Source organism: Melanerpes formicivorus, unplaced genomic scaffold, assembly GCF_026170545.1.
Source record: "Melanerpes formicivorus ecotype bairdi unplaced genomic scaffold, bMelFor1.0.p_v2 SCAF_26, whole genome shotgun sequence".
NCBI classification, from domain to species: domain Eukaryota; kingdom Metazoa; phylum Chordata; class Aves; order Piciformes; family Picidae; genus Melanerpes; species Melanerpes formicivorus.
The window spans coordinates 6,952,156-6,968,378 of NW_027142378.1; the positions used below are offsets into that span (position 1 = coordinate 6,952,156).

Below are 16,223 nucleotides of genomic sequence, written 5' to 3' on the forward strand. Positions count from 1 at the left end.
CAGCAACAAATAGAATATAAAAATGCAGGGTGTAGGAAGGAGATAGCATTTTAAAGGGTTTAAAACTTGCAGAATACTGAGAAATTACTACATGTAACATTTTTTCTCCTGCAGCATTTTTTATTCCCTGAGGCACCACCATATGATAAAATAACATAAAACCAACAAAGTAAACTCAAAACCAAACCACCAGTCTGAGCTAATTATTATCTAAGTATGGCATTACCTTGCATCTCATTTACAATATGAGCTACTATTCCTTATTTTAATGCTTGTGTACACATGTTCTTTAAGGTGTCAGTGGATGTGCAAATGAATAAGGTGTCCCATCCATATGATCATGCTTAATGATTATCACCTCAGACACCAAGTATTCTGGGCAAATCCTCTCAAATACATTACTAGCTATACTTAAATCTACAGACACACTTATCAACATCCAAGGTAATTTGTACTTCACCTTTAGAGCTCCATGCAATCCTAGAGCTTCTGCTTACCAGCATATTTGTTAGAATAACAGCAGTTCTCGATAACTAACTTTTGTTTGGTTTAGTGTTTTTAAGTGTGGCCAGCAAGAGCAGAGAGGTCATTCTGTCCTGTGCTCAGCATTGTTTAGGCCACACAACTCTGTCCAGTTCTGGGCTCCTCAGTTTAGGAAGGATGTTGACTTGCTGGAACATGTCCAGAGAAGGGCAAAAAAGTTGGTGAGGGGTTTGGAGCACAGCCCTATGAGGAGAGGCTGAGGGAGCTGGGGTTGCTTAGCCTGGAGACGAGGAGGTGCAGGGGAGACCTTACTGCTCTCTCTACAACTACCTGAAGGGGGGTTGTAGACAGGTGGGGGTTGGTCTCTTCTCCCAGGCAGCCAGCACCAGAACAAGAGGACACAGTCTCAAGCTGTGCCAGGGGAAGTTTAGACTGGATGTTAGGAAGAAGTTCTTCATAGGGAGAGTGATTGCCCATTGGAATGTGCTGCCCAGGGAGGTGGTGGAGTCATCATCACTGGAGGTGTTTAGGAAGAGACTGGATGGGGTGCTTGGTGCATTGGTTTAGTTGATTAGATGGTGTTGGATGATAGATTGGACTCAGTGATATCAAAGGTCTCTTCCAACCTGGTTTATTCTGTAAAAACAAATCAAAACATAACCACCCTGCCCCCTCCCCGAACAAACAAACAAACAAACAACCAAACAAAACAACCAAACCAAACAAAAACACCATGAGGTTTCTTCAAGTGCCTAAGTTGCAGCCGCTTCCACACCGCATCCCATCCCGGAAACCACCGCCGCCGGCGCCGTTCGCCTTCCCGGAACCTTTGTTGCTGGGACGCAGAGTCGCGGCGCGGGGGCCGGGCCGGAAGGCGATATTGGGTGGACCCTGGGAAAGATGGCGGCCGCCGTGGAGGGCCCACGTGGACGTGAAGCCGCGGTGGGCAAGGAAACGGACAGCGGTAACAGGCACTCCTTGTCCAACGGGAGCGGGGAGGGGTTTGGCTCTCTATCTTCTCGGACGGGCTTCTAGGGTCTTCCCAGTTTCTGTTAGTAGGCCACCTTCGGCCTTGATAAACTGCTCCGCTCTGCCCTGTCCAAGTCCGCCGGTGCGCCCGGACCTCTTCTTCTTCCGTGCCAGGGCCTGGGCCGAGGACTGCAAACAGTTGGCACGGGGCGGCAGGAGCTAAGGCAGTGGCCCAGCTACTGCAGAAGTTCTCCCGGTGGTGTGGAGGCAGAGGGACATGGGGAACCCGCGGGCTCTACCTGCGGGGCTACATGTGGGTGACTCTTCTGTGGTCCCTAACGTGCCTGCTCCTTGCCTAGTCCTTCTTATGCTGTGGCTTTTGGTTTCTCTCTACTTAGCCTCTCTCTGTGTGTGTGTGTGTACCGGCAGCAACTCGCTTATTTTCTGGGCTCACCAGAAATCAACATCGTCTGCCGTTTGTTTCTGGGATATGCCTTTCTTGGAGGGGAGCGGAGAGCGATTGGACAGGGCTGGACGAGCTCCGGGTTCCTGTGAGCTGAGTGTCTCTGCCTGTGCCTTTACGAGACCGGGGCTCAGCTTCTTGCTCCGAAGGATGCCCGTGCGATAGGCCAATTACATTAATCCACTAGGAGAGCACGGAGTGTAAACACACACACTCGTACTCTATTCTTTACAGATGGTTCTTCCCTCGGTTTTGCCTCTTTAAGTGTATTGGGGATATACCTAACTAGCTGTGATCGTTTCTCATATTATATATGTAAATTGTTTTCTTTGGGAGGAATCAAGTTTGTGGCCATTTGGAGCTGTAGCTCACAGTGATTCTGTTTGATTTGAGAATCAGAAGTGAACCCAAAGGGAAGCCTTGTGTGCAGCTTCTTTCAGAGCTCATTTCTGAATGATTACCTACACCTAGATCACTGAGCAAGTTTGGAACACTGGATATGTATACATGTATTTCACACTCTCAATCAGGACTAATATAGAAATATATTAAACCTATGCTAGGCTTCAATCATTGTGGTTCAGAATAGAGCCCAACGTCCTAGTTGTGATAGAGTTAATCCAGTTTGAATTATTTCAGAATACCTCTCTTTATCTCATGCTATTGTCAGATCCTTCAGTGTACAAAAGAACCAGTCATGGCTGGTTGTTGAAGCTGTGTTCATCTTGCTGTGATGGCTGAAAGCAAAATATTGTTGATATTATTCATCACTATCCTATTTTATTGGCAGAAAATATGTAAAGGAGATCATAGTAGTATCAGTATCATAGAGATGAATTGATGCTTTTGGAGTTTTTGGTTTTTTGTAAGTCTGTTCTGATTTTTATGGCTAGCTGTGGAGCTGGTCCTAAGTAGCACGTGGAATTCATGTTTAGACTTCTGCTAGCTGTTAGCTTTTTCACATTAGAATAAACCTTTATTAGAATAAACCAAACCAGGTTGGAAGAGACCTTCAAGATCATCGTGTCCAACCCATCAACCAATCCAACCCACCCAAACAGCTAACCCATGGCACCAAGCACCCCATCAAGTCTCCTTCTGAACACCTTCAATGACGGCGACTCCACCACCTCCCCGGGCAGCCCATTCCATAGCGCAATCACTCTTTCTGTATAGAACTTCTTCCTAACATCCAACCTGAACCTCCCCTGGTGCAGCCTGAGACTGTGTCCTCTTGTTCTGGTACTGGGTGCCTGGGAGAAGAGACCATCATCCTCCTGTCTACAACCTCCCTTCAGGTAGTTGTAGAGAGTGATGAGGTCACCCCTGAGTCTCCTCTTCTCCAGGCTGAGCAACCCCAGCTCCCTCAGCCTCTCCTCATAGGGCTTGTGTTTCAAACCCCTCACCAACTTTGTTGCTCTTCTCTGGACTCGTTCCAGCAAGTCAACATCCTTCCTAAACTGAGGGGCCCAGAACTGGACATAGTACTCGAGGTATACATGTATGAAAACTTGCAGCTGGAGGTTAATTCCTCATTTTAAATCTATGTATCAGCGTTCTAGTGTGGATAGGGCTTTGTGCTGAAGACTTGACATTGTTTTACAGGATATGGAGGCAGACTGATGTAAAAGGAATGCCTTTAGTAATTTCTGAATGTGTTGAACAAATTTGTCACTTCTAACTTTCCAATTTATAGTAAAGACCGTTGGGAAAAACCTGTAATTTTTCCTGCGTGGCGCATGACACCTTGCTGTGTTCACGCTGGTGGTAGTAAAAATCATACTGGTACAGATAATGAGCAAGTGTTCAGTAAATATTTCTCTTCCACATGTGTGATGTAAAAACACAATTTTGCTTCTTTCCATGATGATAACTAAATGCTTTTAAACATACCTGGGTGCTAGTTTGTTTTAAATAGGTTAACACCACTGCTTTGTGGCTGTGTTGAGAGCTTTTTGCCAGTTCCAAAAGACATGGGGAGGCAGAGTAAAAAGTTAGTCTGGCAGCAGTGTGTGTTTGTGTTTAAGTAATTAAATAGGCAGTTGATTAGTAATGAATATCATTAATAGCTTTCACCTGGGTTTTACAGAAACTACCTTTTGGAAGCAGTCACTCCTGGCTTTATTCTCTTAATGATTTGGTTGATAAAGGTAGTACACAAGATATAATCGTGCTTACAAAGTAAAGTGGCTGTCTCAGTAGTACTTAACACTGTGATTTTAAAATATTCTTGAAGTAGTGTGATGAGTGTGATAGGTGGATGAAAGCCTCTCAGCTGGTATCTCAGGAGTGGGTGGAGAATTGTCCACTTGCTGGTGCGACTGAGAAGGTGTCAGAAACCAGCCTCTTTCTGTCCAACGCTTGATTTGTAGTCTCAAAAGCTGCATGTAACATAATTAACTTAAAACTTTTGGGTAACACAAATTATTTGTGGAATGATAGGTAATAGTGGCAGACACTTGAGTGCTCTTGAGTAATTAATATAGTGGGTCCACTGAAAAAAAACCCAAACATATTTTAGCACATCCTAAACTTGCAACTCATTTCATTTGAGTTAATGAACGGACTGATGAGGGAAGTGGTAGATTTTTTGTGTATTTGATTTGCCATCTTGTTCGCTGTTCTCTTCTCTCTTGCTCTTGCCTGATTTCCAGACTTCAGTATTTTAACTTTCATAGAATTATCAGCATTGGAAGGGACCTCAAAGGATCTTCCACTTCCAACCCTGCCACTATGGGTCAGGATGCCTCATTCTAGGTCAGGTTGCTCAGAGCCACATCCAGCCTGGCCTTAATAACCTCCAGGGATGAGGCTTCCACCACCTCCCTGGGCAACCTGTTCCAGTGTCTCACCACCCTCATGGGGAAAAACTTTTTCCTAACATCCAATCTGAATCTACCCAGTTCCAGTTTTTCTCCATTACCTTTAGTCCTGTCATTACCCAACATCCTAAAAAGTCCTTCACCAGTTTTCCTGTAGGCCCCCTTAAGATGCTGGAAGGCCACAATAAAGTCTCCTCAGAGCCTTCTCTTCACCAGACCGAATAGCCCGACTCTCTCAGTCTGTCTCCATAGACGAGGAACTCCAGCCCTCTGATCATCCTCATGGCCCTTCTCTGGACATGCTCCAGCACGTCCAGATCCTTCTTGTAATAGGGGCTCCAGAACTGGATGCAGTACTCCAGGTGGGGTCTCACCAGAGTGGAGTACACTGGGAGAATCACCTCCCTCGACCTGCTGGCTGTGCTTCTCTTGATGCAGCCCAGGATGTGATTGGCTTTCTGGGATGCAGGTGCACACAAATTGCTTATGTTGAGCTTCTCATCCATCAGTACCCCCAAGTCCTTTTCTTCAGGGCTGCTCTCAAACCCTTTTGTGTTTTGAAGGGAGCATAGAGTGAGCAAATTGAATTGGGAGATACTCTGCATATTAAGAATTTGAGCAGTTATATCAGGAAATTTCAGTGCCACTGCTTTCTTTTGAGCTGACAACTATCTTAATTCTTTATTTCACAAGGCAGTCTCCCCTTTGTGTTCATTATGCTTAGGTAATCAGTTTTGCTAGTATTGTTTTCTTTGAGCAGATTTTGCTTTTGTCTAAGAAATGCCTCCCCCCCCCCCCCCTTTATGTCAGTTCATGTGGCTGTTTGCATTTCATAGAATCACAGAATTGTTTTGATTATAAGAGGCCACTAAGATCATTGAGTCCAACCTTCAACCTAAGACCACCATGGCCATTAAACCATGTCCCCCAGTGCCATGTTGACTTTTGTTGAACACCTCCAGGGATGGGGACTTGGGGACTTCACTACCTCTCTCGGTAGCCTATTCCATTGTAACACTAGATGTCAGTGTTGCAGCTCGTATACAAGTATGTACATACATACATTCATGTATATGCCTGTGTTTATATATCTGCATTTGCAAAGTGTAATTTTTGAACTGGAAAATACTATTGTTTTTTTCCTTCCACAAACTGGACTCTCTAAACATAGAAATAGTTATTAATCTAATAGTAAATTTCCAAGGCTGCCTGTTTTCCAACCTCTTAAATCACTTGAAATCATCACCGAGATGAGCAAGCACTTGAACTGGATACTTTCTAATAAATTAATTGTGGTTCAGGCCTGCTTGAGCAATTCATTGTAACAGCAAGCAGTACGTGGCCCCGAACTCCAATAATCTTTGCCTATGGAACAAATTAAGCTAGTGATGGATCCTTACTAGAGATAGAACTCCTGATACATTTGTTTGTTTCCATTATTTATTTTTTTTTTACACCTAGATTCTGAGTTAAGCTCAGGAATTCCAGAAGACAGCTACTCTTCAGGTGGTGAAGCCCTGGATGGTGATGATGAAGATGAAACGGCAGCCCCTGGCAATGCGGCTGAAGAGGCAACAAGCTCCAAAGCTGGCTCAAATGCAGGCTGGGCAGATGCCATGGCAAAAGTGCTCAACAAAAAGATTCCACAAAATAAGTCTACCATCTTGGCCAAGAATAAAAAGGTGGAAAAGGAGAGACAAAAGTTAAAACAAGAAAGGATGGAGAAGAAAATGAAGGTGAGAAATACTTTGTTATACAGTCAGTCAGATGGGGATACATGCAGGATCCCCTCACTGACTATCTCAGTTTTGGAATCCCTCCTCCACCATGTTAAGTAGCTTCAATTATTTTTACTTTCCAAACAGTCATGCTGTAGGGCTTTTTCCTTTCACTGCTTTTTCTGGGCCATCAGGCAGGCTGATCTTTGGCAGCAGGAATGTTATAGTCTGTCAAGTAAGGTGATTTTGTGGTTGAGAGAAAGCAAGCAGCTGCTTTAAGCTTAGTTTTCTAATTGTTGTTGTTAATTGGGGTATAATTCACTTTGTCAGCATTACAAACTGAAATAGTTCTTTCTCATAAAAAGTGAGAGGGAGAAAGAGAAGACTGCTTTCATTTAAGTTCTGCAGTGACTTCCAAAATCAAAGGCCTCTGGCTTGAGACTGCACAAATCATTGATGTGGTCATGGATCATTGTTTGCTCCCCTCAATGATTTTCCTGGTAGGAGCTTTCTATTAGAGTGCCCATGCCCTAAATTGCTTTTGGTTCTGTAATTGTTATGAAGAAAACATAACTATGTTGGCGCTAAAGTTATTTGTATGTCTTCAGTGAAACCTTTAATTCCAGGCTGTGATTGATTTACCTTCAGGCTAAAAATACATTAATAATTCTAATGTCTCATCTTCCCAGTTCTGTTTCAATAAGATAACCAGATTATCCACCTGACGGTCCAGGACATGCTGTGGTAGGCCACAGCCTGCCTTTTAAATACACAGAGCTTTGGTACGGCATCTGCTCAGTTGTGGTTGCCCTAAATACTTGTTCTCATCTAGTAAATATGTGGGAGTACTGCAAAGCAGAGTGGGGCAGCTGGTCCCCTAATGGGCTTGTTTATCCTGAGAAAAATTTGGGACCAGCATGCCTTCTGTTGATTTCTTGCTGATGGAAGCTAGAGCAGGGCAGTTCTTTTGCTAAATGCCAAAACACAGCCAAACTTGTGAATTCACAGTAGTCTGCCTGGAATTGTAAGGACTCTGAAACTCCATTCTTGCATAATCCCAACTTGATGCCAGATTACTGGTCCTAGAACATTGTTGAAGTGTTAAAAGGGATAAAAAAAAATTACCTTGCTACCTTGGTGCTGAAGCAGAGTTTGAGGGAAATGCAGTGTTCTCCTATTGTAGCGTGTCAAAAAGCTGGTGGTGCTGTGGCCTCTGGTGATGGGAAAGTGGATCAGTCCATTTTTAAAATGAAGAGCCTCAAAAACAAAGACAAAAATAAATCACCAGCAGGCACTTGGTGCTCCTCCTGGTGGTTGAGTTCAGCCCATCACAGACTGCCATGTGTCGCTGTCATTCACACATCTACTCTGATTAATTCAGTGAGGGACGTCAAATTCCGAGGGCTTAAAATGCAACATGCCTATCCCAATAGGCCCAGGATTTTACTATATATAAATTTCTCTGTGATCAGCTTGTGAAGGCTTGGAGTTGAACCATAGAATTGTTTCAGTTGGAAAAGACCTCTAAGATCATAGAGTCTGAGCATCAACCTAAGACCACCATGGCCATTAAGTCGTGACTCTACCTCCCCAGGCAACCTATGCCAATGCCTTTCCCCAAGGCTCAGGCAAGAATATCTGTGTATAAAAAAACACACAAGGAAAGCAAAGGATTGTCCTACTGAATATCAGGTCCTGTGGTAACAGACATCTATGAAATCATCTTTATTGTCCTGTTGAACTCTTCTCCCACCTCTCAGCTGGTGATGGGTACACAGCTACCCCTGCCAGATGGGCTCCTGGCAGGCCTGGGCGATCATCAGAAAAGCTCAAGCTACAATACCTCCAGGCTTTTAAATCTAAGTGCTAAAATTACTGTGTGGAAGGAGCACACAGCTGACTGAATGATTTCCTTGTGTGTAGCAATCAGTTTGAAGCATTTGAGTTTGTCTGGACTCATTTTGCTTGCCTTGAGCCAGAGACATCACTCTGGTGCAACTCTTCTAGCTTTTGTTACAGCAGAAGGTTATCAAAGAATCTTTGAGATTTGTCTGTGGCCCCTGGTGTGTCAGTGGAAGAGACTTGCCTCAGACCCGTTGTCCGGCCTCATGTTGGAGCTCCCCATAGCCTCAAACCAAATTCAGCTTTGTTGATCTATCTTCCACCCCCCACCCCCCCCTTTTGCTACCTACTCCTTCAGAGTTTGCGGCATTCCCAAATGCTCCATGTTGTTTCACATAACAATATTTATAACGCAGCTCGACAAGAAGCGGGAGTGGGAAATGATGTGCCGAGTGAAGCCAGATGTTGTCAAAGACCGAGAGACTGAAAGAAATCTTCAGAGAATTGCCACAAGGTAAGAGGGTTTTTTTTTTTTTGAATGCTTTCCTTAAATATATTTATATTGAAAAAAAAGGAGGAAAAGGGGAAGAAAAGGCCTACGCAGGTAATCTGTTTCCAATCAGATGGAACTCGTAAGAAGTGACTAGCAGGAGCAGAGTGATTTATATACAGGCCTGCATTGTACAGTATCAAGTTCAAAAAACGATTTCAGAAGCTTTATGGAAGAGTAAAAATTTAAATGGGAATGTAATGTTTGCTTAACAGAAGTGCTTTGTTGGATCCTCTCATTTTGGTAATGTTTAAAAATGCAGAACAGTTGTTTCTACTACTCTGTTTTTCCCTTCTCTGTAGAGCATTCACCAGATCCACATCTGTTATGCTCAGTTGCCTGTTCTGCATTGTGGTAGTTCAGCAGAACTAGTTGAACACCTTGATATGTTCTCTATCTCACAGAATGGTAGGGGTTGAAAGGGACCTCTGGAGATCATCTAGTACAAACTTCCCCTGACAGAGCAGGTTCACCTAACTCCTTACTTGTTCCTCTGCCTTGTCCTTCTACTCCAACTGCTCTTAAGATTTTGTCTGAGGAGTTTAATATCTGATTGTGTTGTGAATAACATGAAATATGCTCTTGAAGTGATCTCAGTGCCATGCTACCATGCTTACTTTGGGGTCTGAATAATTACTTGTGAATTTGTTTGTAAGTGTGAAAGAAAAAAGAAAACTGAGAGTCTCTTGTGTTGTAAATGTTGCTTCCTATCTGAATTGAGCTTTTAAGTAACTGTTTTGGGGAGCTAGAAGCCATCTAGCATCTGCCCTGATTAGTTGCTTTCATAGGAGCTTCATTTCTGTAAAGGGAACTTAAAAACTTTGTTTTATTGGTGTTTTTTTTTCCCCATCCCAGAGGTGTTGTGCAGTTATTTAACGCTGTCAGGACACACCAAAAAAAGGTTGATGAGAAGGTGAAGAAAGCTGGGAGCTCTCTCAGGCAGCGTGCTAAACTGATGTCATCTGTTTCAAAGAAAGATTTCATCAATGTTTTAAGAAACATGGAGGGTGCGAAAGGAAGCAAGAATCCTGCTGGAAAGGCCACACAAAGTAAACAGGTAGGCTTAGTCTGGGGGAAAAAAAAGCATACAAGATACCATCTTAGTATAATAATTGTCTGTTAATGGGCCTGCTCTTCAGAACAGCTGTGATCCAAGTGCCTGGGTTTTTCTGAAACTACTTAAGAAGAGAGCAAGTAGCTCTTAGCTTGTTTTCCCTGTCTTTTGACAATCAGAGCACAAAACATGGAAGCTCTTCTGATAAGGCATCAAGCTTTGAATATAAATAACTTGGTTTAGTTGTGTGTTTAAGAAAAGAACATGAAAATTTGGATTTTATCTTGGGTTTTGCACCGACCATGGAACAAACTACAGGATTTTAGTGGGTTATGGCATTTGGAATTAGGCCAATAGTAGTTATCAGCTCTTTAAAATTGCTGAAGGCGTGGGGGCACTTCCTTTTACATGGTGTATTAGACTGTACTACTTGTGTGTACCCACAGTTTTGGGCGTTGCAAACTCACTTCTGAATAGTTATGGTATCTGGAACTGAAGGCCTTTGTCACACAAGTGAATACCACAGCAGAAACAAACTGAGATATATTAAACTTTATATATAAGCTTTTCTTTAATCCTGTGTGTGTTAGGCTGCTGTGGCTTTAATGCTGCTAGGATGTTTTGGAAAGAAGCATTTTAACACATTTTCCAAACATGCTTAAGAGAGACAGTGTAGTTGTCCATCAGTTCTTTCAACTCACCAAGTAGCTCAGAGTTGAAAACAAGCTGCTCCTTCTCGTATTCCAGAAGCTGCACGTTCTTGAGGCGTATTTGTGCTCAGGTTTGAACTTTGTGCTTGGTAGTGGGTGGAATACTTCTTTTGGCCCACACTCACAGCAGTTAACTAAGTGCTTTTCTGTGCCAGGAAGAAATACCTTAATCAGTTAGGAGACAACAGTTTGTCATATGTTTTTTGTTTGTGTGCACTTGGGGAGCATGCCGAAACACTGCCTGGCATGAAGAGCTCCTACAATTTTCATGCAAGTGTAATATTAAAGTATTTTTTAAATTCTTTGGATAATGAGAACAATTTAGCTTGGTGCTGACACTATTTCTCCTTAAATAATTCCAGCTTGTGTGTGTGTGGTTCTTTTTTTTTCCCCCCTCCCTTCTGAAACAGCAGTGCCAACTGCTGTTGTAGTAGACATTGAATCAATAGTTGAGCAGCAAATAGGAACTTTTTCTTCTTTGTGTCAGATTGTAACAGGGCAGTTTTCTAATTACTAGGTCAGAAAACACTGCAAATGTTTCAATATTGTTGTGGTGGGTTGAAAATTCCCCCCTCCCAACATGAAATTGCCAGACTAGCTCAGTTAGAAAGCAAATGAAGCTGTATTTACAAGCAAAACTACAATCTAAATATGAAGTACAATTAATATGTACAAAATATACAATATTTATAGGTAATACAATAGGGTAGTACCTTTAAATATACAGTATTTATAAACAGCAGAAGAACTCCCCTGGACGAACTAGGGGGCTACCAACAGCTTCCCCCTTCCTGTTCCCTTCCCTCCCCCCTGTACACAGAGCATGAGAAGAAAGGAGAAAAGCAAGAGAGAGCTGTTTGTTGATACTTAGCCACAACAAGAATGCATTCAAGGGCAGCAAAGCCAGCAGAAGGACAAGTTAATATCTGCTAGAGTGAAGGAAGTGAAAAGAGAGAGTTAGTTTACAGATCTTTCATGTTTGCTATCTGTCCAATAGGATTATTTAGAACTTATCATTATTTTTGTTTTTTACATCCAACAGTAATTTATTTACATTCTGCTACTTTCTGTTCAAGATCTGTGGAAAATTTTCTAGTCACAGCCTAAAACTACCACAACTATGAAAATAAGTCTTTACACAACATGCTTCTATTGAAGTGCCCTGGAGGTTCTTTAAATGCTGGCTGGATAGGGTCAGTTTTGAGTATTGATATAGGTGCTGCTTTCACATTGCTTGTGAACAAAATCTTCAGATTTTGGTTTTGGTTGGTTTTTGGGGTTGGTTTTTTTTTTCATTAATATAAGGCTGTAGTCATAGGTTTGTTTTGGGTTTTTTTGTTTATTTGAGGAGAGGGTTGGAGTTAAGTGTGCTGGATAGACCCCCTTCTCTTCCTGTGTGGCATTTGCTTCAGTGCCTCTCCATTCAGTGCTCAACCCAACTCTCTTAACTTCCTTTCAAGCTGTTTTCAATCTGCCTTATTTTCTCTTGAGAACTTATCCTACCTATTTAGCAGGCTCCCACCCTTACAGTTGTTGATTCTTGAAGACTGAAGCCAAAATCTGATCTTAAGTCTCCTCAGAATGACACAAACTTCTTAGCCACCGAGCAGTGCTACTGGCTTTCACTGTTGTATCTCTGCTTCTTGGTCACTGAGGGTTTTTCAGAGGTTAGTAAGCAGAGATAAGGCTTTTGGGTGGTGAATTCCTTGCAGCAGGAGTTTGGCAGATTTTTTTTTGTGCCATCTGAAAGCTTGTGCTTGTTTTATGGCATTATTTCTGTGTTGTAGCAGCTTGTCTTGCTTTTTAGCAGTTGAGAGTATGGCATGCATTTCATTTTTTGTGAGAGAGGGGAGAAATGCATTTGTTTATCTCAACAAAAACAATGGAAGAGATGCCAATCCCAAACTCCAGGCACTCTGCCATCAATTAAAATGCAGTCCAGAACAATAAAAAACACTACCCCACCCACATAAAACAAGCAGTCAGCAGGAAAAATAGCAGAATAAAGTTTTACCAGTGAAAGCAAAACTTTCATAGCCTTGTGCTATGAAAGGAGACTTGACTATATTTGTGAGAATGGGCAAATGCTTTTTCTTTCTTTACAGTGGGTTTTGAATGCAAAAATAGCTGCTGTAAATTTGAAAGCTTGGTGGCTTCCCTCAGATGTCTGGGGTTGTTGAATAAACCTCTTACAAAGCTCTGTTGTGGTTGACAGTTTAGGTCTATACATATGTGAGGAACCAAAAAATGGTCTGTGAAGTCCAGTCTTTTTCACAGTAGCACAACCACTTTGAAAAGTTTTGTTTTCTCTTTCCATCAACTTCAGACATTGGTGGGGAGACCAGGTAACCTGTGCCCTCTAAGAGCGTTGCTTATAGTCTTGGATACTTTGAGCCATTGGGCTAAATATTATTTAGTGTACACCCAGGCCATGTGGGTAAGGAAGACAGACTGTAAGGCTGTGAAAATTTTCCTGTGCCATGTGAAACTGTAGCTCTTCTTGGGGCTTGCTTTTTTTTTCTGGGGCACAGATGGGAGTAATTACTTAACTCAGCTAGAGCCAAAAGCTTTGCCTTTGCTATCATTAGCTGTTTATCAAGGTATTTCTTAATCCTTGCTGAGCCAGCTGACTGTGTAATATTTTTCCCTGTTTTTTTTTGTTTGGTTGGTTGTTTTTTGTTTGTTTCTTTTAAGGTACTGACTGTACATGATGCTTGCCTCTGGGTAAGATCATCTAATTTCCCTCCCCTCACCACCTTCTCTGAAAGCCTTGCACTGGGAGAGAAAAATAGATATTTTTTTTATGATTATTTTTGTTTTTATTTTAAATCCTGCTATTTGTTGGTTAAGTTTTGGGATGTGTTTGGGGAGCAGCATTCATTGGGAGGCTTCAATCTTGTTCAACACGATCCTTGCAGACCAAATTGTAGCTTGCAGGTTCCCTCCTGTAAGATACTATAAGAAACAAACTACAAGTTTTAAAAAGGTGTATATCAGAGATGCTATGTTTCCAGCTCTCGAGGCTGAAGTCATCTTTCTGTCTGTACAATAAATAAAAGTAGGTAGTGACAGAGATTTCTGGATTCTCTTTAGGATTATGGGTTAGGGTAGTACCTTTGCTTCCAGGGTTGAGTGGAATTTCTGATCTCTCTAGAGTAGCACAGACAAGTTAACTGATGTAGTCAGTGAATTACATAAGGCCTTAAAATCTCAATTGTAACAAAATAAAGAAATTCAGAGTTGCCATTCCCAGAGCAGCCCCAACTCTTCTCCTTTATTGCATGTCAGTTACAATAGGATGATTCAGTACTAGAAACTCTGGTCTTGACTTTGTGCTTGCAACCAGTGCTACTCCTTGTAAAGCATTGCTGGGTGGTAAAACAGTTTCTAGTGATATATAAATAGCTGGCATGAAAGTTACAAATACTCCTTGTGACAAGCAAAACTTGCATTCATCAACCTTTCTTTTTGACTTGGGCCGTTAGAATAGAATTAACCAGGTTGGAAGAGACCTTTGAGATCATTGTGTCCAACCCATCATTCAACACTAATCTAATCAACTAAAGCATGGCACCAAGCACCCCATCCAGTCTCTTCCTAAACAACACCAGTGATGGTAACTCCACCGCCTCCCTGGGCAGCCCATTCCAATGGCCAATAACTCTTGCTATGAAGAACTTCTTCCTAACACCCAGCCTAAACCTCCCCTGGTGCAGCTTGAGACTGTGTCCTCTTGTTCTGGTGCTGCTTGCCTGGGAGAAGAGACCAACCCCCACCTGGTTACAACCTCCCTTCAGGTAGTTGTAGACAGCAATAAGGTCTCCCCTGCGCCTCTTCTTCTCCAGTCTAAGCAACTCCAGCTCCCTCAGCCTCTCTTCATGGGGCTTGTGCTCCAAACCCCTCACCATATTTGTTGCCCTTCTTCGGACACATTCCAGCAAGTCAAAATCTTTCCTAAACTGAGGGGCCCAGAAGTGGAGACAGTACTCAAGGTGTGGCCTAACCAGTGCTGAGTACAGGGCGAGAATGACCTCCCTGCTCCTGCTGGCCACACTGTTCCTGATACAGGCCAGGATGCAATTGGCCTTCTTTGCCACCTGGGCACACTGCTGGCTAATGTTCAGCTTACTAGAACCAGTACCAGTCTAGCATGTTTTTCTGAATCACCTGTGTTTGCTTCAACTTGTAAGTTTGCTTATAACAGACATGTTGCAGAGTATTTCAGGGGTGGAAGCGAGAACAGGGTTTTGTGGTCTACTTCAGTAACAATGATCCAAATTCTGCAAATCAATTTTTCTGTAAACTCTGCTGACTACATGACTTGGAGGTACAATTTGCTTCCTGTGTTGTGATGGCATCTGGAAAATCAGTGTATTGGTCTCAAAACAGTACCTATTCTGTAATAATTTATTGATGAGAAGAAAGATGAGTGGAGAGTAATACAAGTGCTATGTCGTATCAGCACTGTCTCATATTGCTCATATGGGACTTGAAATGAAATGCTTTTCCAGAGAAGTTTCTTCTGCCTGAAGTGTATTTTATAAATGGTCCAAGTGTTTGGTAAGTAGTTTGTAAACACAAATTGGTCAGGGTTACTGTAGATTTTCCTTTTGTTTATAAAGCCATCAATATTCAATAAATATTTTAGTTTTAAGCAGTAGTTTTAAGATTGTTCAAGGCCAGGATGAGTGCAACACTTTTGGCTTTGACTGGTGTTCTTGCAGGGACACAAGTGACATGGAGCTTTCATTTTTCAAGTTAGATGGGGGTAGAAATGTGCTTTCCAGCTTAAAAATTAGATCTGTTTAAAACTTGTGAAAGTGACTGCCTGCCTTCTTTTTCTTGCAGCTGCAATGGCAATTGTATGGCAATTGGTGAATTGTTCTACTTTTTTCCACAGTTTTCACAGTGTGGAATTGGGGAGGGGAAGGACAAAAGATTATTTTCATCCATGTACCTGTTTGGAGAGACAGTGGTCTGAACAATTGCTTTAACGAGCTGTAGGAATTTGTTTGTTTCTGAAGTGTGGATGGCAGACATAAATGACTCTGAGAAATTTGGTAAGGTGTATCAACACCTCTTTTAATAGTAAAAGGAAGCTTTTTTTCCTTAGGTGATAATGACATTGCAGAGTAACAGAAGTTTATTACTACAGCTGTTGTGTGCTGGTTTTACAGAACTAATTAAAGGAGTAACCAGGCTTGTATGTATTCCAGCAGATTTGAGAGGGCAGCCAAGTATTAATTCAGTTCAGCTGCAGCCAGAGTTAGATGTGTTCTCCCAATTTTAATAAATGTCTTCCCATCACATGCACAGAAAATTGTAATTTAGATTCCTTTATAAATCATGCATTTTTATCTGTTTTCTTCCCCAATGGGTGTACATTCTCTTGAAGATCACTTTGTGTAAGTTCCGAGTAGCAGTGTTTTCTATGTAGTGTTTTGGTTTTGTACCAGAAGGTTGCTGACTACCTAATTGTTTGCTGTATTTTGACTTACTTATTTTTTTATCCTTAGGGATAAATACAGTGCAGCCTCCCACCCAGTTTGCTATATCCTAAGTTCCTGACGTTCTTTAAGGCAAAGGATTGTTGTGCAGTATGAGAAGTTGTT

General features: G+C 42.2%; 1 protein-coding gene across 1 annotated transcript in view; it reads left to right on the forward strand.

Annotated features, from left to right (window-relative positions):
• The first annotated feature begins 1,368 nt into the window (after positions 1-1,368).
• RRP15 (ribosomal RNA processing 15 homolog) overlaps positions 1,369-16,223 on the forward strand; it is a 28,573-nt gene continuing 13,718 nt past the window's right edge. The window contains exons 1-4 of the mRNA XM_068153492.1: positions 1,369-1,447; positions 6,199-6,473; positions 8,714-8,811; positions 9,703-9,904. Coding sequence (XP_068009593.1) covers positions 1,384-1,447; positions 6,199-6,473; positions 8,714-8,811; positions 9,703-9,904 — 639 coding nt within the window. The 5' untranslated portion in view covers positions 1,369-1,383. The remainder of the gene's footprint in view (positions 1,448-6,198; positions 6,474-8,713; positions 8,812-9,702; positions 9,905-16,223) is intronic.